General features: G+C 36.1%; 1 protein-coding gene across 1 annotated transcript in view; it reads left to right on the top strand.

The window, feature by feature from the left end:
* XIRP2 (xin actin binding repeat containing 2) overlaps positions 1–10,510 on the top strand; it is a 40,482-nt gene extending 29,972 nt beyond the window's left edge. Inside the window, 7 exon segments of the mRNA XM_005155208.2 lie at positions 2,901–3,008; positions 3,321–3,393; positions 4,067–4,200; positions 8,055–8,188; positions 9,188–9,671; positions 9,798–10,062; positions 10,065–10,510. Coding sequence (XP_005155265.2) covers positions 2,901–3,008; positions 3,321–3,393; positions 4,067–4,200; positions 8,055–8,188; positions 9,188–9,671; positions 9,798–10,062; positions 10,065–10,510 — 1,644 coding nt within the window.
* Positions 10,511–23,890: the final 13,380 nt, after the last annotated feature.

Genomic DNA, 23,890 nt, shown 5'->3' with positions numbered 1-23,890 from the left:
TCATGGGGAGAACAGCAGTCCCCATAAAGGGTAACTTGAAACAAATGGAAGAGAATGGATGGCAATAGAAGTCTGAAATAAAAATAGAATGACCGCAAGAAGCCATTCATGAGCTAGCAGCATGCCAACAATCATCCAGCTGATGGTGATTTCTGAAGCTCCCTTATGAGACAACATAGAATAAACAAAAAGTATTTTAAAGGGGATTGTTGGGTGAAGGGAAAAGCAACTGTTATAGTTGTTTTTTTCATTTCTGCCACCAAAAGTGACTTGTGAGTTGTCTATCTGTGAGTTGTCTATCTGTCCTCCTCCCTTGCATAGCTGGAAGGGAGCTGTTTGCTTCTGACACTGGGATGCAGAGCTGGTTGATTAAATAACCTTACTTGATTAAATGACTTTGCTTGACTTAGTAATGCACAGTACAGCAGGAATTGTATATTCCACAGAAACGAGGGACCAAGTTCCCACAAGTACAACTCTTAACTAGTTTTAAATCTAGATCATGATCTTCAGCCACAGTCCCGCATTGGAGGCATGATTTATCCTGCTTATTTAGAGCAACCTTAGCCCATGCAGACCATCATATAATTCTCCAAAATCTGTGGGGTCTACAAAACATGCCACAAACTCTAATGGGGTAGACTACATTAATTCTGTCTGCACGATATCCCATATCCAACAGCCAGCCATTACAGAGAAGAGATGAAACTACAGGTCTTCCTGCTTGCCACTTGTTTGGAAAAATAAACAATCAGCATTTTACCCTCTGTCACTGGAATTTCAATTAGCCATATTGACAGACATACAAAATATGAGAACCTCCAAGATCCTCTTCCTCCCTGCATGCCCAGAGCAAAGCTGTGTAATTATATTGCCAAAATCTGGCCCATAAAGTTTAGGCTGTTGCATTAAACAATTATAATCTTTTGCAATATGGCAACTACTTCATAAGCAGTACCAAAGTTATAGCAATAAAGCAGTAGTGACATTCATATTAGATTTGCTTCCTGACTACATTAAACTTAATTATATTCCTTTTTAATACTCCACACCATTCAAAGGACACATAATGACTGTTATGAACATATTTCATGTCTCATGAATGAGCTTTTACAGTAATGACATCTTAACTTACATATCTAAAACATGTACATTAGAATAGAAAATCATCTCTTAAATGAAAAAAACATATGTATGCATAAATATATTAAAAAGCATATCCATATAAAATAAAAAGGTATACTATACATAAATCAACACATAGGCATTAAACAGAGATGGAAAAATTTGCAATTCATTTTGTTTGAACTGCCTCTTTTCAACTTGGTGTAGAGTTAGCTTTACATTTCCTCCTGTTGTGCAGCTCCCTCACAACTGTTACACATACAGAACTTGTGAGTATAAACTGTGTTCTGACTTGCTCTCCTCAAGCCTCACCTCACTTTGACAGTTGTAACTTTGCAGTAGATATGGTTAATTTTGATCCTGGTATTAAATCATTTACTGGGCCAGGAATCAGAATATTTATTTTACCTTTTGTTGGTATAATTTTAATGCATATTATCTATAAGACAGATGGTTTGGCAGTACCAAGGTGGAACAGATTCCTAAAGCCCGCAAAGGGGATTCATGTTCTTTTCCTGCCACAGAACCTAAGAGCCTTTGCTGCCTACTATGTGGCAGAAATTACTGGTAAGGCAATGAATGCTCTCCTGTATTGATTCAGCAGAAATATCAGTGAAGATTCAAGCAGTGTAAGCATTACTTAGTTTGAAGGTGGAATAAATCCCACAAATACATGCTTTGCCATGGAATGACTAAAGGAGAGAGGTAATTTCTTGCCCCACAGTTAGCTGAATTTCAAGGAGGTGCCAGGATTTTGAGATGCAGGAAGCTTACTGATCTCTGTTGCACTAGATGTATAGTAGCAATCTCAGAAACACAATTTCACACTCGTATTACATCAAACACTTGGGAAGCTCTTGCTAGAGGGACAAGTTGCTTTCATTTGAAAGCTTGTTATCAGTAGAAACTAGTAGGCAAGCTTCCCTTTCACAAAGGAAGAAAATTTGACATGAGTGAAATTATTTGTTAGATGTCTCTGTGTGCATGCTAGTGTGCAAGAGAAAGGAAGCACACAACTGCTATCTTGATAATATCAATCTTCACTAAATTTCAAAGTACTACATGAACACAGATAATGTGATGTAACACGAGTCCTGTGACAGGATTTAAATAAGAAAATTAATCACTGCCAGAGTCTGGAGTTGAACTAAGTTTAAGATAACCTCAGAAATCAGTTTAAACAGACATCTTGGACAGTGCTTTAAACTCTCAACAATATGTTCTGTTTATTACACTTCTGCTATCAGACTTGTAGATACAATGCCAGCCTGAGTATTTTATAGGATGTTCTGGTTACCCTGTGGGTCACATTTTTCACAGCTGCAATTCAGCAAGATTTTTGCATCAGAAGAGCTCTATAAAAGCATATGTGGGAAGTCAGCAACTCTTATTACACTTCCTTTTACAAATCCTCCTGACTGATGATAGGTAACAAGCTGATAGCAGAACACATAAAACTGGAAGCAGTACTCCTAGTCACCTTCATCCCCTTCCAGACTAACGATACAGTGTGAGTATTCATGCAGCTTTCTGTATCTGCTGGCTAAAGTCTAGCTGCAGTAACAGAAATTGAGATCTGTTTTATAAAAACGTCTGTTCCAAATTTCATGGCAACAAATATCAATTTCCTCTGCTGTAAAATACCTGTTCTAGTTACACCATTTAAATTAGAATTTATTTGTGAAAACCCTTCATAGGCAAAAAAACAGCATAAAAAAGAAAATAAAATTCTAATTTACTATTAGCTATTAATGTGCAATTATTTTTGTCTTTAGGAAAAGTTAAGTAGGAGTCAAAATACCATATCAAGGAGCACCAGGGAAGCTGAGAGCAATGAAATAACCTCCAAAGAAAGTCAAATGGAAGCCTCTCAAACACAAGAGGTAATTATATCAATTCATAATCATCTCATTGAACAATTATACTGATGCTGATAAATATCTGCTTTGCCTCTTCCACCTTTACCACTTGGTGCAGCCACATCTGGATGTTCTGCTGATAGCCTCCCTCATTACTCAGTGCGTAAGTTTTTAAAGGTGTTTTATTAAGTGGTTTTAATTTATTATTGTTAATTAGGTTTCCATCCCTTTTTTATTTATTGGAACATTATAAATACATTTATTTGAAATATTGAGTATGTAAAATTCTTACATATTTCATTAAGCCCTGTAGTAAAGTGAAGGTTTTGTGTACAGGTTTCTCATCGCGGGGAAGTTACTCATGAGATAAAAATGGCTTCCACATTCAGTCAGAATACTGATGAAACAGGTAAGCAGTGGCAGGAGAATAAAGGCTCACAAGTGACCAATGGCAAATGTCTTTACTCACACACATGTGCTGCTCTTAGCACACAAACATGAAAATGTACATTGCTCCGAATTCTCTGCAAAGCACATTCATTTCCTTCGATGGGACTTAAGAAATTAGTTTAGAATTTGGGACAGAGATGGCTTTTGCATAAGGAGGTGGTTTAACATATGCATTTAGTTGCCTGAAAAAACTGGGAAATTGAAGAATTGTCTGAAAACATAGGCAAACACTAGCCCATGTAAATATAGAATTGTAAATAAGAAAGGTTTGATTTATACGGAACTGAATATCCCTGCAGAATATGACTGCAGGGTTAAGAAACTGCTACTCCTGCAGTTTAGTACTGGTATTAGAATTCACATAATATTCTCCCATAGACCAGTCAACCTTTAGCCCTGTCACTCCACTCAGGTATGGCAAAACAGCAGGTGATAGATAACATGTCCCTCAACAACTATTCTGTCACTTCCTCAATGGATTTCTGTTCACAATCAAGTGACTCTCCACACTTCTGCAAGGCTACGTGTAATTTTTCTAATGTAATAATGTTTTAAAATTCACTGATAAAGTCAATTTCATAAAATGCAGGGTGGATGAAAAACGATCTTTTTTATTGTTCTTCCCATTGCAGTAATCAATGCAGCTCAGAACAAAGAGCTCCCAAAGACTGTAACAGAGATTTTGAAACAGCAGATTGAAAGGACAGCTCAGGAAATGGCTGTTCACTCTGACAGAGAGACTGCAACACCTGCAAAAGAAGTAAAGGTCTGTGTTTTTAATAAGAGGGAATTTTCTTTATGGAAATTAGAAGGGGTGAAATTAAGACATTGGTCTGCCAAGCAGTGTGAATTTCTATTTTAACTGTGATTAAAAATGTAACCTATGAAAGTGGTGGGAATATATGGACATTAGAAATCAAGTGCATGTAATATGAAATATGTTGAAAGCTCAAGTACTCACAGCATGTGACAGACAAAATAAGTAGACCTTTATAAAAACTTCTGCATTCCTGTCCTCCTCTGCTCAATACAGTCTCTTACTTCCTTGTTTTGAATCTGTAATATGTATAATTTCTGTCACCACAGATTCCAAGAAGCATAGAAAATGTCACTTTCAGAAGAAATGAAAATGAGCATAAGCCACACATAACTTTACATTATGCTTATTATGCAAAGTCTTCATTTGTTCATTTTGATGACTGAAAGTGTTCAATCATCATTTTCCATTTTGTAAGAATTTCACATTTCTTTTCACTGTGCAAATAGTGCAGCTTTTATTTCAAAAGGTCTGTTTTAAGCATTCTGAGCATTAGCTGATGCATTGTGTCTTTCCAGATTTTACTATAAGACTATTGCTTCGATGCTCGCAGAACTAGCTTTCGACAAGAATAAAAATAAATAAATAAATAAATTTATATGTAACTATACTTTAAAAAAAACCACAACCCTTTTTGTTCACGAAAGATGGAAAATATGTACCAGGAAATTACATTGCCTTCAACAGTTAGTTCATCACCCACCTACTGCTACTACTTCAGCAAGTGGGCTACAAGAAACTTCAGTACTAAGGTAAAGAAAGGACAGAACTGCTACTTCTGCAAAGATTTGCTCCAGATCACATGAATATGGAAGCACAGAAAATTTTCCATTACAAAAGCTCCACTGGAAATGACGTAACTTCTCAGTCCACTGAATCATCCATCTTTCCAATGAAACATGGGGTCTCCATAGATCTGTATCCAAAGCAAAGCAATTTATATGAGCTAAGATGTTTATACAAATGTACAAGTGAGAAAACACTTAGAGAAACATTATCTAAGATTTCTAATATTTTATCTGGTGAATCTGAAACACAGAGTGTGATGTCAGATGTGCAGCAGGCTATATATAACTTTGCCTTCATTATTCAGATGTTCACAAGACCAGAAAAAAATGCTTAGAGTGGTGTGAAATCTGGAGAGCAGATATCCTCTCTATAAGATGGGTCTTTGAGAACCAGCTGTTAAAAGACAACCCTCCAGACCCAGACAGAGCTAGAAGCATTGCAGACCAGAAAACTATTGCAGGCAGAAATATTAAATACGTAGCCAGCTTCTTGCACTGCATGTACATGCTCCCGGCTGTGCAGGAGGTATGGACAACACTTTTGCATTAATTAGAGAAGGTGTTCATGCAGTCACTTGGATGTTTGAAATGCAGCCACTGGACCCTATGAATAAGAACTGTCATGATGAGGAATAGCAGATGAAACTCTTATCCAAGAAGTTCCTAGTGGTGCTGTAAAGAGTCTGAGGCATGTGCTGGAAGCACAGAACCTAGATAAACTTGGGCAGCTTAATCCACTGGATGTCCTTAACTTGCTGCAGCTGAGGTCTGAGCTGAAATAGCTTAAAGGAAGCGTGAAGAGATGCATAAAATATTTTGAACCTCAGTCACTGTCTGTTACCAAAGAAAACTTCAGTCAAAAACTGGAGAATGAAGCTGTCCACAGAGAAGACAGTTAAAAGGGGCATGTCAGAGTAGTAGACCACACATTTAAAACGCAGCCTTTACTTGTGACCAACCTTTTTATCTGTTTATCTTTAAAGTGGTACATGGAATCTCAGTAGATGAAAACATGAGCAGTGATGGGCACAAGACAAACAGTTAATTGAAACACAGCCTTGGCACGCAGAGAATTCAGACAAATTAAGTACAGCTGAAACTTCATCACAAAAATCAAAGCAAGATCAAGATCCCATGCAAGAAGCAGCAGCCCCTGTAACATCACAGCAAAGCACGGTTGCTGATTCTTAATTTGATGGCAATGATTCTCAGGTAGTACAAAAATACGATGTAGGAATTCACATAGATCTCCATAAAGACAAGAAGGCTGAGCAGCTTAATGGAACTGCAGGAAGATGCAGGAACTGCTGTGAAAGCTTCTAGCTGCTACCTCTTCCACCATTATGAGGATTAATGCTACAAGAGCTATCCTGAAGAATTATATAGAGAAAATAAAAACAAAAATATATTAAAAATAGGTATTAAAATAGCATTACTGTTGTATTTGAGAAATAATAACATGCTAGGAAATGTGCACAGAATGCACCTGACTTGTCATGCTTAAAATCAACACAACATCCTCTTAACTGAAGTAAAACATTGCCTGTATAAAATAGCTCGAGAGATAAAATAATGGTCATGTTTTGTGCACATCTGTTTTCAGTTTCTTAAAACACAAGATGTGACTTAAGACAAAGTAAACTACATTTCAGTGGGTTTCCTGTTTGAGAAAAATTACTGCAAGAGTTTCCAAATTAATGTAAAAATTTGCCTGCTATTTCCTGCTGAGCACTTTTACCAGTTGACACAGTCTTAGTCTGAATTAAGGGCAAACCTATCTACCATCAGAGTCCAGGTTTCACATCACTAAGGAGTGTAGCCACTCACTGTCCCTCAGAAAGCTGAGCTACATTTGAGGCTTTCTATTTTATGACTAACAATTCTTTGGGAATTTTTTTGTTTGTTTTTACTGGTGGTTTATTCTTATTGCAAATTCCACATTATTTTGAAAATATTTAACTTTCAGCATTTTTCACAGCTCCATTATGGCATGAGAGATATTTTGCAACTAAAGTTGTACTTACAAAATCTACATAACTTTCTGTCCCGATTTGTGAATTGCTATAAAATCAATACCAGCAGGCAAACCAAAACCAGACAGAATTCTGAAAGGGGCCAAATTTTCTGCTGATGTCAAGGGCCATTATTATTGTTAATGAAGATATATTTATACAAGCAATTATTTGGTACACCCTATTTGTATTTGTCTGCTAATGCAGTTCTCACAGCAATATGGGAATTGAGACAGAAAAGCCACATGCATTTTTGCAAGCCCAACAGATTATCCATTATTTCTTTCTGTCCCTTCCTGGTATGAAATAAAACTTCTATTCATGCTTTCTACTTTACAAAGAACTAATTTCTTTTATAATTAATTATACTTCATAAAAGAAAGGATTTGATTGAGTTGGCTAATATGATTGTAGCTAACTCAGCCTTAAAAATTAACTGAAGAAAGTATCAGCTCTGATAATGAAAACTATAGAAGTCACAAATAACTACGTCCATAGCATATCTGGGCCACAGGGGTGTACAGTCTGCAGATTACCATAGAAGAACTCCCTCATGTGTTTTTGGCATGATCAAGCAAAACTTCCTCATCAGAATTTCAAACATTTTCCCTGTTTATTGATCTCTAAATCACGTTGTTGATTCAAAGATTATACATACATTATACTCAATTCCACTTATATGAGTAAACCTTTTATCATCCTATCTCATTTCACAAAGTAAATAGTTATTAAAAATAAATGGAAATACTGTACCTGGTGTAGTGAAGTGAATAGTCTTTTCAAATGTATGGATTTCTGAAAAGGGAAAGTTGAGTAGCATTTCCACTTTCAAAGAATTATTGTTAGTTGAATAAAAAATGAAGCCCTAAAATTGACAGCTGAGATACCAGTTAATGCATAAAGAAAACTACAGTTTTAACACAACATACCAAATTATACGGTTAAAAATAAATTATAATATGTGACTTAAATTAATTTATGCTTTTTTAATATGTGGTTCTAGAAACTGCAGATTCAGGAAAATGAAACGTGCAGACTCTGTCAACAGAGAGTTTACCCAATGGAGTGCCTAGTTGCTGACAAGCAGAATTTTCATAAATCATGTTTCCGATGTCACCACTGTGGCAGTCAATTAAGGTAAGAATTAACTGCGTGCTCGCTCATAGAACTCTGCATATGAATATAAATGCAGCCAGTGAAATTATTTCTAACTAGGCTATTCAGCCTGTAGGATGTTGGGTTGGCAGGGAGGAAACCTGGGTTCCCCCCTTTCTTCTCTGCTACTAACACCTGAACCATTATTAGCCAAAGGCCTTTAAATTCTCTAAAGAACTGCTTCATCCCACTACCTTCCAAATTCTTCTGCATATTGTTTCCTACTGACTGCTCCAGACCTTCAGGACAGGTCACAAACCAGAAGCAGTAGACACAGAAACTTGGGTGGAATTTTAAGCATTTCAACCCAGACCAAATTTCCTCTTACTTTTTTTAACCCATAAAATGAACGATGATGATTCTCTGCATTAGCAAACCACTCTTGTAAAGTTTATACGAAATGCACTGGTTATCTAACAGTTAAATAGGCTAACAGACTGCTTAGGCTAACAGTTCTGAGTTTAACACTTTGGAGATTAGCTACATATATTTCCTCTACTTCATTTAGGAGCAGAATCAAAATATAATTAAACAAAAATTTCTATAAATTGCACAAAGGTTACAGAAAATTGGCACTGTATTTTCTTCACCTATTTTGTAGAAAAATAGAGAATTCAGTCTTTAATAGGATGAAGAAAAAGGTCCCAGCAACCCCAAAGTGCTGTGAAATTTTGCTATTTGAAGCTTATGCTATGCAACAACTGAATAGATTTATGTTCTTTCTAAAATCACAAAGCATGACTCTTCTCCATCATTTTGACTTTGAAATTGTATGGGAATTTGCATTAGTTTTAGATACTTTTGTTTTGGGGTACAGGGTGGTCAGAATTGGCCAGTACATTGAATTTGCTCTCTTTTTGCTCTTCTTTTACTTTATATATTCAGTCATGTAGAGGTACTTGAAATACCAAGTAAAGTTTAAAATTCACAGTAGATTTATGATATGTAAAAGTGTAAAACAAATTTCCTTCCATTTGGCAGCTTGGGAAATTATGCATCTCTACATGGAAAAATATACTGTAAACCCCATTTTAAGCAACTTTTCAAGTCAAAAGGAAATTATGATGAAGGCTTTGGACACAAGCAGCATAAAGAATTATGGAATTCTAAAGACCGATGTAGCTCAGCTGGCAATACTCATGCTGAAGAAACAAATCCCATTAGCAGTGTACCTGTTGATCCTAAACCAATTACAGACATTGACCAAGACTTGTACTCACGTACTGATGGTTCCCTACCTGATATTTTGGACAGTAATGTAAAAAAAAACACAGAAAGAGGTAAACTAAAGCTGACATGGCCTCCTTCAACAGATGAGGTAACACCTAAGAAAATATTTTCTATTGAAGAAGTGGCTAAAGTAAATAAGCCAAAGTGGCCCCCTGAAGGTTTTGCTCAAGAAGGTTCTAATTTAAATACATATAAACCTCTGGGCAATAAAATGGATCCTCAGAAAGAAAATGCTGTGAGCAAACAAAATAAAAATAACACTGCAAATGCACAACAAAATCAACACTCATCCTTCAGTGCTCTGTCTGAAAAAGAAGCTACGAATACCACTAAAGCAAAGAAAAATGAAGCAGGCCATAAGGGAAAAGAGGAGGAAGCTGGGAATGTGCAAGATAAGTGGAATAAAACAGGAGGATCACAGAATATGGAGGAAAGTGGGAAGGATTCTAATGAAAGTGGTAATGTGATTGTTTATGCTGCTGGGAAAGAGCAAGAGAAAAAAACAGATGAAACTGATGGTTCAGAAGTTGTACAGGTTACTAACATTGACGATGTAACAGTGCAAAAGAACCACAAAGAATTCAGCTTAAATAACAATAACAATTATGCCACTTTTTCGCACCTAAATATTTTAGGCAAGAAACAACTCTCCCAGCTACAGCTAACCCAATGACAGCATTAAGCCATGCAATTTGCACTGTATCGCAGCATGCCTTTGCAAAGCTGGAGAATCAGTATGGAAATGAAGAAATATTTGAGATGTATGAATCTCACGAGAGCTATTGTAGTGATACTGTAACTGTTTCACAGGATGAACAAAACTCAAAAGATGAAGATGCTGTTACCTCTAATAATCTTGCTCAATTTAATAAAGACACCACTTGTCAGAAGTCTCATATTAGTAGCACATTAAAGGAGGCAACTAATACAACGTTGCCTGTTGATATGGAGTTGGCATGCATTGGAGAAGAATCAAAATATGACAAAAACTTAAACACTAGTTTTTTATTTGACACTCTGAAAACATCTTTTCTTAAAAAGAAGCCCAACAACCTGGATTTAGACTGTGGTTGAATACACTCTGTAGATATAACTAAAGTTCCTGCAGCCCATATTCAAAAGAACATGGGAATTATGCTACAGAACTGAATGATATTAATGCCTGTCAAGAAAGTGAAATAATCAAATTGTCAAAGAATGACATAAATACAAGCTTAGATTTACTGTGCTCAAGATACACAGCTGTTCCATCATTCCAAGGCAAGAAATTCAAGTTCAAACAGCTCGCTGTAGAAGAACAAATTAAAAGAAATAGATTCTATGATGAAAATGAATAAAACAGCTAAGTGATCAGCTTCATCTGTCACTCATTATAAAGTATGTCATAAATAGGTATTTCTCCTGTTATTCTAGTCCTTCTTGAGAAATTTAATATCCATATGAAAATTTGTATTATATGCTGTCAATTACTCAGACTTTACTTGCTGAGTTTATATGTAAGGCAATGAAGATGTATAAAACAGATTTTTTTCAGTCTGCAATTAAACCTACTTGTCTTTCATCACAAGACATATTTTAAACAGCACAAGAAATATTTTACTACATGACTGTCCTGCAGAAGCATAATCATTCAATTTTACTGTTCATCATTTGTAACAAACTGAGATGTGAATCACCTAGTCGTGTGCACAAAGAAAATAACATTTCCACAGTTGTTTTCTTATGTGTTGTTTTATTGTAACTGAGCTGTTGCTTCATGATGTATTATGTACATTTGTTGTGTTAGCTCATACTCCCAGATTTGGGATTTGGTTGGGTTTTTGGGGAGTTGCTTGCTTTGGCTTTTGGTTTTTGTTTGATTTTCTTTTTCAATAACATGCAGTACTTAGTTTAAAATGGACTCATTGTTGAAAAGTAACTACAACTGTTTGGTGAATGATACTGTTATGCTCTATTCTTAGAGCTGCTACTATGGCATGGTATTGTCTGACAGGGGAGAGAAAAAAAACAAACCAAAAAGAAGTGTGTAAATTTTAACACAGGATAAACCCAAACATCCAAGGCAGAACTGGAACAAAGTTTGGGAACACTGGGCAATTAAGACTAGTGGTTGTTTTGATAACTAATTCAAAGTCATTTTAGCCGAAGCAGCTCTCCAGTTTCATACTGAAACCTGTAAAAACTTATGCAGATTTAGTACTTTTTTCCCTTTACATGTTTATGAATTAACATGTGCTCTCTTAACACTATTCCAGCTTGCATGAAACAGCAACATATCATTTAACTGTTGACAATGCATAATAAAAAAGTACTTTACAAAAAAAGCATTTTGTGACGGTTTTTTATAAGAATTTATACTTATGATTCTCCTTAAACAGTTTGTGAAATTCTTCATGTGATAATTAAACTAAAGTTTTGTCAGAGGGAAAGGGCAGGATAATTAAAATATAGTTTTCAAAATAATTTCTGAAGGAACTGACAGAGACAGGTGTTCAGAGTGTTTTACACGAAAGACAGGTTGATGTTAATGAAAACATTTAAGAAATGATTGTGCAGAGCTCTAGAACAAAATACCTGCTGCACTACAACTCATTGCCCAAAGCAATGGGACTGTGGGGAAGTGGGATACCCACATGTGACTCTTCTTCTATACCTACAAAGAAACAACTATAAACTACACACACACAATATAAGCTTTACATAGTATTTCTTCCACAGTAGTCTTGAAGAGAGTGAATCCTCCTCATTAGGCATCATGCTTCATTCCTCCCAAATATTCTCATGAAATACAGAAATACAGAAAAGACCCCTTAAAATAAATGTGCTCAGAAAGGTAATTAGCCTTCATTCAAGGCACTCAGATACAACTGTGTTTGATCCCTTTGTCAAAAAACATGAGCATATAGGCCACTGTGAACATTTTAAAATTATTTTGGCGAGATCCCTCTCTCATTCCATGGCTTTAAGCATGATAAATTATTTTTTAAACCCCAAGAGGTTATTAAATAGTTATCCGTGACTTTGTTTGCCTTTTTGAGTAGATAACACAACTAAAAATGACATCAACAAAATTCCTTCCTAGGCAACAACAACCAAAAAAAATCTCAGAAAATGCAAGCCTGATGAAAACCAATTGAATTTATCTAAACGTTTAGAGCTCTACATTGGCTGAACTTTTAAATCTCCCCTATTCCCCAAAATTTCTTCTTGTGTATAAGACCAGTTTTGATCTTAAGGATGAAATGGTGGATGTCTGTTTATGTGCACATACATAGGTGTGATAATATACAAATTAATCATTCAAGTACAAAGCTAATATGGTTGCAACATTTGTACCTAAAGTACAGTCCTGTGCCAATTTTCATTCTCCTACATGTTCTGATTAATTTAAACTTATATCCTACAATTTAGAGGAATGACAGATTTCAGTTATGAAAAAACCCCCTCATTTACACCAAGCAATGAATGCCTCTGAAAATATCCTTACAAAATACAGACCTTTCTGCTTCCCCTAAACAAAATAAAACCACCACCAAAAATGAGTTACAGAAAAAGTGTGTTCCCCTTGGCCAACTAGGGATGAAATAAAGCCTTTGATGAAACAGTAGAAAAAGCAGGACTACAGGGAAAAACTTCTTTCCAGAGGAAATAATATGTAAAGTCAACATGCATAAATGATGTCCTGTATGGGGCAAATCTCCTTGGATATTCCATGGTCTGAATTCTGCTTAGCATGGGACAGACACAGAAGTGCAGAGCCTTCCTCTAGTAGATTCATTTGCTTTGCACTCTCTTTTATCAGTGGGTGGCCTTTTTTCTTCCTTCAGGAGTGAGGATGAATGGTAAGGAAAAATTAAATGACATTGCCTAATTATTCATTTGAAACACAAGCCAGGTGTCCCATTATAATGTGTTGGAGTTCTTACAACACCCTTTAAACCTCTTCTAGAAAACTCATGGCTATGGGTAATAAAAAACATGTAACGAATGTAAATCAGCTGGAGAGAAGGAGGAAGAAAAAAAGGAGAAGAGTTCTTCAGAACTTCAGCCAAGAGCTTGCAGCAGGACTAATCAGACACAAGATAAGGCTGGAACACACTGAGGTGTGTGTTTGTCCTACTCCCTTTTTCCATACAAAGCAAAAGAGGCAGCAGATTCATAAGTCACTCTAATGTATACATATATATATACACACACATTACTATTACAGAAGTCTTACTCTGGAAGAGAATGCATATAGGAGCTGAAAGTGAGATTGGGATAAAAGCTACAGCTAGAAAGTAGAAACCTTACATTTTTTCTTTAAATGAAATGGTTTTAAAAATCTTAGCATCCACAGGAGCTATAGTTTTGTGAGACAAAGTTGTTATTCTAAGTTCTAACTATCTTTAAGTTTATCCCTAGTCTTTCCAAGTTTTAGTTCCTGAGTCTAAATAACCTGTCATCAGTTTGCAAAAGTCCTACTCTGTGAGGAGAGGTTTGAGGGCTCCTGAGAGAAATCATGGCACCAGGGCTCTCCTTCTCTCAGCTGGATAGCTTCTTCTGACTGCTCCTTGGTTTCTCCTCTTAGCTCCCAAACCGGACATTCAGCAATGCCCACGAATGGAACGTTACAGACATGGAGGACAGAGCTGATTCATTTCCAGCACAGCTGCAGTCAAGCACCATTCAACAGCAAAGCTGCACTGACAAGTAGCATTGAAATAAAACATCTGCATCATCATTTAGTACAGGAGAGGTGCAGCCTGAAATTCTGTTTTCACTAGGTATTACTGGCTAGTGAAGATGTTCTACTGCTTTTAGAACACAGCAGGGTTCACGTATTCTACACTCCAAAGTACCAATTAGAGAGATTAAAGAGCCTTGCTTAAACGACTTGTTAAGAAGCTTCTGAATTGCTGGGCCAGCACTGGACTTTAGAGGACTTATAAATTTGCAGTCCCTTTGCAGCTTCATTAACATAATTGGCACAAAGACTTACTTAGAGCTACTTAAATTGTTTTTATATATGCAGCATATCAACTGATCCCTTTGGAGTCTTTGGCAAGTCAGAGGTATCCTTAGAACTACAGAGGGACCTAAATAACACTTTTACTATAATGCTGAAGTAGACTCCTCCTAAGTAAAGGACTTGCTGAAAGCAAATGCTTGATTACTGCAAAAAGTGTACTTAACTTGTTTGTCCTCTGTTAAGCATTTTTCTCCTTCATACATATTAATAGGTATACCTAGACTAGCATCTTAAATGACACAGTGTTCAGCACTTACACTAAAACTATGTTAAAGATCTGCCTTATTCTAACACAGAAAAGTTCTTGCAATATCCCTCCAATAAGTAATTATAGTTGAGGCCTTATTTTCAAAGTGCAGGATAATTATCAGAATTACTTACATAAGATTTGGGTCACTTCAGTCAAGCACATCTCCAAATGCTAGGTATAATTTCAAAAAATATTAACTACCCTGGATACACTCACAAAACCAGGAAAACATGAAGCCAAAAAGAGACAGATTAAAACCTTTGTCTCTTTTCATGTTTTCATCCATTAAGAGGCACCTAAGTGAAATGCTTTGGGTGAACTTTACTGACTTTCACAAGCAGCATTTTACCTTGTATGTGAGTTACATTTGATGATTTTGACATGAAAAGCTCTTTAAAATGTTTTAAAGACAGTAACTGTGTTAAAATGGGCTTAGGAACATAATCAGACTGACCTTACTTTTGGGCTTTCTAAAAAATTAAATGACAATTTAACCACAAAAGGTTTGACTTTTCAGTACAGTCCTTACACCAAAAAATAAGGCAGCTATGTACTGCTTCAAGAAAGAGATGAAAAATTCAAAGTTTTACTTCTCCATGGACCTATATCCTATACCTTCCTCAGCTCCCCTCCCTTAGGGTAGAGTGTGGGAAAGCGTAAGAAAGAATAAAGTCTTCACATGTATTACGAATGTGTTTCTCATTAACTGAGTACATTACAATTTTATTAAAAACAGACATGAAAAATGTACCACACAATTGCAGCAGGTGATTTCAAAACCTCATAATCTGGTTAAATTAAAAAAAAAACCACCCTACATCTAGAAGAAACTCAGAGGGACATCTACATGACGACAGCTAATTTCAAATCCATTTTGCCTTTTAGCTCTCGACAGTGTAACCATCACTATCAGTATCCATTTAAAATTACTTTTAGACTGATGCAATGATACGTGTGACAGATGTTGACAAGGAATAATGTTCTATTACAACAGGTACTTATGAAAAAATTGTTCCTTCTGCGCAAAACCTGCATATTCCAAACTGAAAGGATGGCTGCCACCCTTAATGCAGAAAAAAACCCAAACCATACAAATACTTAATTTCATAATAAAGTCACTTCTCAACAACAAAAAAAAAAGCAAGATGACTTTTCAGTACAAAAGGTGGATTGTTTAAAAAATTATGGGTGAATGGAGGTTCAACTGTACTGTGAGGGGATGAAACTTTAAAGAAAGTACTACAATATACTGTTTGGCAAATTAGGTTATGTCATCTTATTTGTAATACTGGTGCATATGTTATAACAAAAAAGAATAACTAATTTATATTAAATAGTCTCAGAAAGCGCTTCCACATTGTGTCTGTGATCACAGTTAAGAGCTCTACAGGATATTAGATGAAAAAGAAACAGAAAGCTGCGAATTCAGAATGTATAGCTGGACACAAAAAGTAATTTTGCAGTTCCAACCTCAAGAGGCTTTGTACAGCTTTTCATAAAGTAATATTAGAGTGGAAATAGCATATACAGAATGTTATGTACTGCTTAGAATCTCTTTTGCTTTATTGTCTCCTGTAAGCTGCTGTTCTAAGTTGTTGGTAGCGCACTCTTCTACTGAAGGCTATAGATAGTGTCTTGGTGGCTTCCACTGAGGAAACTATTTTGCCGATGTGGGCAGTAGTTTTTACGTGCCTGGAGAGAATGTAATGAAAAGTTGCTTTAACAGGATCTGGCAGCTATCCATGCTGACAGCATGCCATAAAACAGAAACCACGGACTCAGCTTCTTGGGCCAGAATGTGAAGCCTAAATAGTTTTCTTCAAAACAAAGTATTATGACAACAACCAAGACTACCTTTATATGTCCCTGGAGGCAACACGATATGAACATTTGGCTAGTTATTTATGGCAAATGATATTTGAAAATACTGATGTTTTAAACTAGCATACTTTAGGCTGCTCCAGCATCTTCCTTTTTTTTTTTGTTAAAGAAAGTGTATGTGCACTATAGACACCAAGACAGAAAAATGAGGCGGAAAAAAAATATTAATAGGGATAATTTACCTTATTTGTGAAAGCATCTGTGAGAAAACTCAGCTTTATAAAATTCTTCCATATAGCTTCCAACAAATTTGGTGAGGCTGGGATTAGGTCTCCAGACATTTATGCTCTGTAATGACATTTCAACACTACTGCAGCACTACAGAAAACAAATCATTTTCTTTAACCAGCTATAAATTTTATCACCTCCAAGAGACAGAGATGACATACCCATAAAGAGCATTATGATTCTGTGCTCTGGCTATTTCCATTTGATAAAGTAGATTATCATGGTCAAATGTTGTGGAGGGAAGGTAAAAGGAGCTATGAAGACAATCTGCATTTGCCACTCTTCTGCCAGCCCCAGAAATGAGGAAAACCATGTATTTCTTTATACCGTTACTCAAGCACCAGTTTATCCAAAGTGAAGGACATAATCAAAATCATCTTCCCCAAAATACTTAGGATAAATAGTGTATGAATCAAAACGAATTCCTTGAGTGCATATGGTTATCCTGATCAAAACATATTTTTTAATTTCTAAAGTAACCACTGTAAAAACAAACCTCAGTTACTTTTTATCTTCTTAAGGAAAATTTCCTGTGATATCTTCATGTCTGCCCAGCAAACTTCTTGTATCGTACTACAGAACTGCCATTTTACTGTGGATGTTCAATGTCATCAATTACTGTATACATTTGTATGTACAAAAGGACATTCGGTAACATGGATCCTTGTATGTATTTGCTTGCATCTGAAGCTCAGGTGTTCACACTGCCCCTGTTAAGACACTAGCAGGTGTCAGTCTGGAACTTGTTCCATCTAGAAACTCAAAACCAGAAAGGCAGAAAATAGAACTAATCGTAAGGAATTTCTTTGTTGACACTAAGAGCGCTGTGCTGTCCTGTCTAGAAAAGGCCTATTGAACTGCTAAACAACCTAAATGTGAAAGGAGGAAACCTGCACCTAGTGCCAGAGTGGAATTATCATAACTCTTTAGTAGTTCTAAATTAACGTTCATTGGGGATTTCCTAGGAATGCATTTTTCCAAATGAAGACATGCTTAGGCAGAAAAGGTGGCTAACATATGAAACTCTGCACCTCCTGTACCTTTACTGAGTTTCTTCCACTTGCATGTACATGTATTACTATATGTACTAATATCTACTACATTATTCATTATTATGTGATCGTAATTTTAAAATGTCAATCCCAGTTCACAAGGTCATGAAATAAGCTCAACTGGACAACCTTAATTTTGTCATTCACTAACATCTGAGTGCTTGATTTTGAAACTTCAGTGTTCCTTTAAAACATTTGCTGAAAACAACACATATATGCCAAACAGAATTACACTGGTTGAGTTCTGAAAATTCAAAATCTAGATCCACTTGAAAGTTCTGGAAACTGTTAAATCCCAGAACCAAAATATCACACCTAATGGACTGCTGGACTTTCAAGTTTTATATTAGCAGTAATTCCTCCCTCAATTCAAGTTTAGGAATGATATTTTCAAGAATTTTCTAGAATCATTCTTCTTTAACACACATTAAATGCTTTTGTGGAGCAGAAAAAATACACCAATATCAATACCTGTCTGGAGTGACTTCTGTAAGGGCACACTCCTACTACAGCAGTATCCTGCTAAGCTGTGATACTAAAATCTTTTATTCTATCCCATGGAATCATGTATGCGTCTTAATTGAGGGAAAAGGTGATATTATTCTAGTAAAGGTTTTGCATACTTCCAATTAAAAAAGAAACACTGTTTCCAATAGCTTATAATTTTCTCTACTGTTGAAGCTTTTCACATAGGAAATGACAGACAGACTGATTTATTTTTAAAGCTTTTCCAAAAAGGCTTCCTCCATTTCCAGGAAAGACATCTGGTAAGATGTCTGCCCATGCTAAACAAAAATATATTTTAGCTGAATAAACTTAAATCAATCTAGTGCCTTGATTTTGATGTGGTTCTATTTTGACTCTATTTGCAATATAATTTTCAATTTCAACATCTCACATTATTTTTTATGGTACAGATCATGTCCTGGTGATATACAGTCAGGAGAATGTTTTTATTAGGACTTTTAACTGAATTGCTGCAGCAGCTAGAAGATACCTAGAAGACTGTAATCAATAAGCATGAGGTCATAGTTTTAATAATTGAATAGATAAAAATACTAAATACTTGTGCAAGTAACAATATTCATCCCTTCTATGCTCTGATAAAGTAAGAGTCCTAAGAAAAACACCATGCAATCACAAAATTGAAAACTGCATCAGACAGCTTTTGAGTTCAGGCATTCTCGCTTTCAGACTTAATGTTTTTTTTATGCAATATATGAATATCATATGTCTGGATGTATATAAATACTCATGTATACATAAGTAAACCACAAGCAATCAGCAAATTACTGTAACACCAGCTGTGTATATATAGAACTACGAAGCTCTGTATCACTAAATTACTTCATAATCTGGTAACTTTACTTGTTTTCTACCTCATTCTTTCTATCCAGGTACTCCGTTTTTATTTTATCATTCCTTTACTTGCATTGTAAGTTCTTTGGGTCTGAAACTATGGACAATTTTTTTGCTTCTTCGATTAAATTTTGGCAGCAATGACCTCAGCCCCTTCCCAGACAGACATCCTTAACTACGTGGATGCCACTACAGAAACAGCAATGCGTGAGTAATTTTTCTTAAGATGTTCTTCAGTGAAAATACAGGTGATAGAACCAGGCCAATGTGTCACTTATAAAGTAGTCCCAGAGTTGACAATTCCAAGCTTTGCAGTACCAGGGGACATGAATCCTGAATTCTGGTAGATGTGTCCTTCTAGAAAATGGAATTTAATGTCAAGTCACATCCCCTTGATGGTAAGCAAATCAAATGGCATCTTTATCAGATGAAACAGGACCAAGCTCTTTGTTTATGAGTAGCAATTGCCAAATCATCCTGCAGGAGCCTTAAAAAGAAAATTGCATACAAAATTATAAAATAAATGAAAACATTAATCACGATGGAACAGAACCACAATGATTTTTGCCAGCTGTATTCAGCCACTGACGGTGATGTGAAGCCTCTTCTCTCTGGGTTAACCCGAGAGGTGGATTAATTTTTCGATAATTAATGTCATAGGTAATAGTGCAAATGTTTTCCAAAGCAGCAGATGATCCACCACAACATTAAGTATGGGCTGGGGAGCAACAACATCTCTAATGCGTATTAAAAAATAAAAAAAAGGATAAAAATACCTAAATTGACAGCACCAACAGAGGAATTAAAAAATAATTCTATGTCCTGGTCACTCATGCAAAGCAGGATTGCTTGGATCTGAAAACATGCTTCACCACCTATCCCTTCCTCAACGGGGATTTTACATCACTGTTCAAGGCTGTTGCAAGGAAATATATATTTATGGAATCTTTAAATACTTCTAAGTATATTCATTATGTTCATAGTGACATTGCTATGAAGGACACTATATAAATGGAAGCTGTGCTTGCAACTGATCACTTCAGATAAACATCTTGAAGGACTCACCTAGCACACAAAGGAAGTTGCCTTGCTTTACTTATGGGGAGATTAGCTCTCTCCAGCTGACATAATACATGAGAGATAAAATAATGAAAGGAAATACATCTTCATGCAGTGGGAAATCAGATCACAATGCACTTGTGGAAGAGATAATGTGAGCAAACTATTTGGGGCAAGAACTTTGTTTCCTTACTCGTCTATACAGCACTTAGCACATAACTGTGATTTGCATCTCAAAACATATATCTACATAATATTAACAAATGGGTTAGAAAATGAGGCTAAATAACACTAGCAAATTGTAATGTGTTTAAAAATGAATAATCAAATATTACTCCCACAGATCCATAAAGGCAGTGCTGCATCTATGCATCAGTTAAATATTCATACCCTACCAAAGGGAGGAGTGAAATAATGTTTCTCACCAAAAGGTTATTTTACAGTTTGATGTAAATGATCTGCTGATACACTGTGCCTCACAGAAGGGCTCAGTTAGTACATTGTTTGCCTTCTAACACTAACTGCCAATACACAGTTGGGACAGCTGACTTCAACTGACCAAAGGGGCATACCATACCCTATGAAGCTGTGCTCAGCAATACAAGCAGGGAAAAGGAAGGGACGGTGCAGGTGTATGTATGGGTGCACGTGCATGTGTGTGCGTGTGTGTGAAATCCATGGTTACAAAGGTTGTCTTCAGATGCAGTCACTGTGTATACTGAAATCCTGCTTCCCAGGAAGTAGCTGGACATCACCTGCTGATGGGAAGTAGTGAATCAATTCTCTCTTCTACTTCACATGTCTGAGCTTTGCTTTTCTTATTAAATTGTCTTTATCTCAGTCTTCAATCTTGTCCATCTTATTCTCACCACTTGTCCTGCTGAAGTGTTCAGAGAGAGCAACTGGGTGGGCATCTGGCAGCTGGCAGGGGCCAACCCACCACAGCAGGATACCCACAGCAGGATATAACCACAGTATTTTATAATCTGGATGTTTTGTCAGCCTATCACCATCCTGGAAATGGTTTTGTGTTTTCTGGTACTCCTCCTGGATATCAAACTCATGCTGCAATTACTCGCCTTTGAAAGCTGGTCTGCGATAGGCTCACTTGTTTAGTGCCCCATTATTTCCTCGTAATCAAAGATATGACTTGCATCAGAAAATATTAGCAAATAATTACATAATTTACGTATGTCTATAGGTAGAGCTTGCATCCAAAAAAACCACCAAAACTGGCAGGCAGGGTATTAGAAACAGGGAAGACAGATGAATCGGTGAAGAAAAGAAATGATGAAGCATAGGAAATCTGAAGATTTGATGTTTAGTATAATGAGTCTCCAGTTGGAAGCACAGTTAATATCAAGACATAATACTAAGACTCCACATACTGCTACCTACATTAGCAAAACATTAACTCTCCATTAGGTGATTCTCTCCAAAACAAATACTTTCTTATGTATAAAACAACAGCAGCAGAGAGACAGGAAATCATGGACAGAAGACATAAAAACTTAACTGGGAGCCTAAACCACTTTCTTTAGTTGGGGAGCCACCTGGGGCCACAAAGACTTTCTGGATGAAAATGGAGTAATTTTTCAAAGCATATGCAGTATTAGTAAAAAAGCAGACCTTCTCCTAAAAACAGATGTTAGAGACCAAAGGATATACAGCAGCTTTATTTCTTTTTTTTGTAGCTGAATTTCAGCACAGTCTCTTCTGTCTGTCGAGGTCTCCAATACCAGACCACAGTTTGCACCTTGTTGGCAGACTTAACAGCTAAAAAAACGATTTAGTATGTGTGAATCCTGATTTAAGTCACTTCTAGAAATCTGCTTCTCCTGCTGACAGAGCTGAATGTGGATTATATTTTTTACACCGTTTCTGCTATGAATAAGAGTAGTTCAGCTCCTGTACGCCGTTGGTACTCTTCAAGAGTACTGCTACACTATATTGTTTTTCAGAAAGAACTATCAAACTCTTCTGCCTTATGGGACCAAAGGCTAAATTACAGTTTTGCAGGCTAAACCAATCTATGCAATTTTATTGGGATAAAAAAACCAACCCACAACAGTTTCCCAAGGTACCAAGAGGTCTGCTAAAATTCAGAAAATGTTACATGTACTATAAAGCACTTTAATGAACAACACCATATTTCAGGTGTGCTGCTTTCTCTTTCTTGCATGTTTTTCTTTTATAGTTATTTGGTGCTTCTATGCCTGTAACAAGTCTCCCTCTGAGACGTTCTGTCTCATAAACAGGATATTTAGCTGTTATGTGAAGGATCGCTTTTCTATTTGGAACAATTGCTGTTTAGAGCTCTTTAGACCTTTAATTGTGTGAAGATATATTACTTCATCTTTTTTGGTACCTAAACTGCAGGTTTATCCTGTCAAGTAATGATTTAGTCACTTTATATGCTGAGCTGTCTGCATGCTAGTGAAAAGCTGCTGTTGAAACTTAATGGCTACTCTTTTAATATGAAATCAATGTTAAGACAGGTTATCTGAATTATCTGAATTTCTGTTTACATTTTTATATGAAGTTTAAAATATTAAAAATAATGACACTTATGTTCTAGTTTCTAGAAGATCTTTACTTATAAGGATTATTTGTCATATTTCGTCCTTCTCTGTAGGAGTTATATCTGTACAATGCTTTAGTTCTGCAACATTTGCAAAATTGCCAACTGTAAATGAAGTATGTTTGTTGGTTGTTATTTGGTTTTTTTCCCCCAAAAAATATGGCTGGCATCAAATGTTAAAAAATGTTTTAAAAAACCCAAACCAACAAATACCTCCTGCTTTAACAGAGTAAAATATCTCATGCTTTTTAGTAAGTACAAAATACTATTAACACTGTACTTTCTCAAGGCTTGAGGTGGCTTCTGAACTAATAAAACCAATTTGCTAGAAGAAAGACACCTCAGACCAAGCTATTGCAGAGTCTAAACCCATAAGCATTTAAAGCATTTATTGTTATTTTCCTCCAAACAAAAGCAGGTATATTCAATGTTCATACTGAACACAGAAAACACAAATGTATCATCATTGCGACCCAAGAAAACAGGTGAACAGTGGAAGAATGTGAGGAAAAGAAATCTACTGCTGTAGTGGATCAGTCTCACCAGAATAAAATTTGCATTAAAATGTTGCTATGAAAGGAAAGGACATGACTTTCAGGTTGTTTATCAGCAGTAGCAGTTCTAAACTCAGCACAGATGAGGGTACCTGCACCGGGTGTAACTGAACAAGTATTTCTGCCCATAGTTTCCAATATTAGTATTAACAATAAATTCCTTCATTAAGACCTAACAAACATTTGCTTATGACCAGAGTGAAAGGTCGTTTCATTTTAGAAACATTCCAAAAATGGCATGAAATATGAGGGTAAGTTATTAGGAATTAAGACACCTCCACACCCTTTTGAATCAGTTGATACACTACAAAACTGGGTAACTACAAAACTCGTACAAAACTGGCATTCTTTTTTTTTTTTTCCTAAAAATCAAATGCCAAAACAGTGGATGAAGACTACCAACATTGGAAAGAACCCAGCGGAGAAACATCTTTCTGAAATGTTTCCAAATATTATTCACCTGGGTTTTTAGAGAACGA

This window comes from Melopsittacus undulatus, chromosome 8 (assembly GCF_012275295.1).
Source record: "Melopsittacus undulatus isolate bMelUnd1 chromosome 8, bMelUnd1.mat.Z, whole genome shotgun sequence".
NCBI lineage: Eukaryota > Metazoa > Chordata > Aves > Psittaciformes > Psittaculidae > Melopsittacus > Melopsittacus undulatus.
This window is presented reverse-complemented; position numbering and strand designations above follow the sequence as displayed.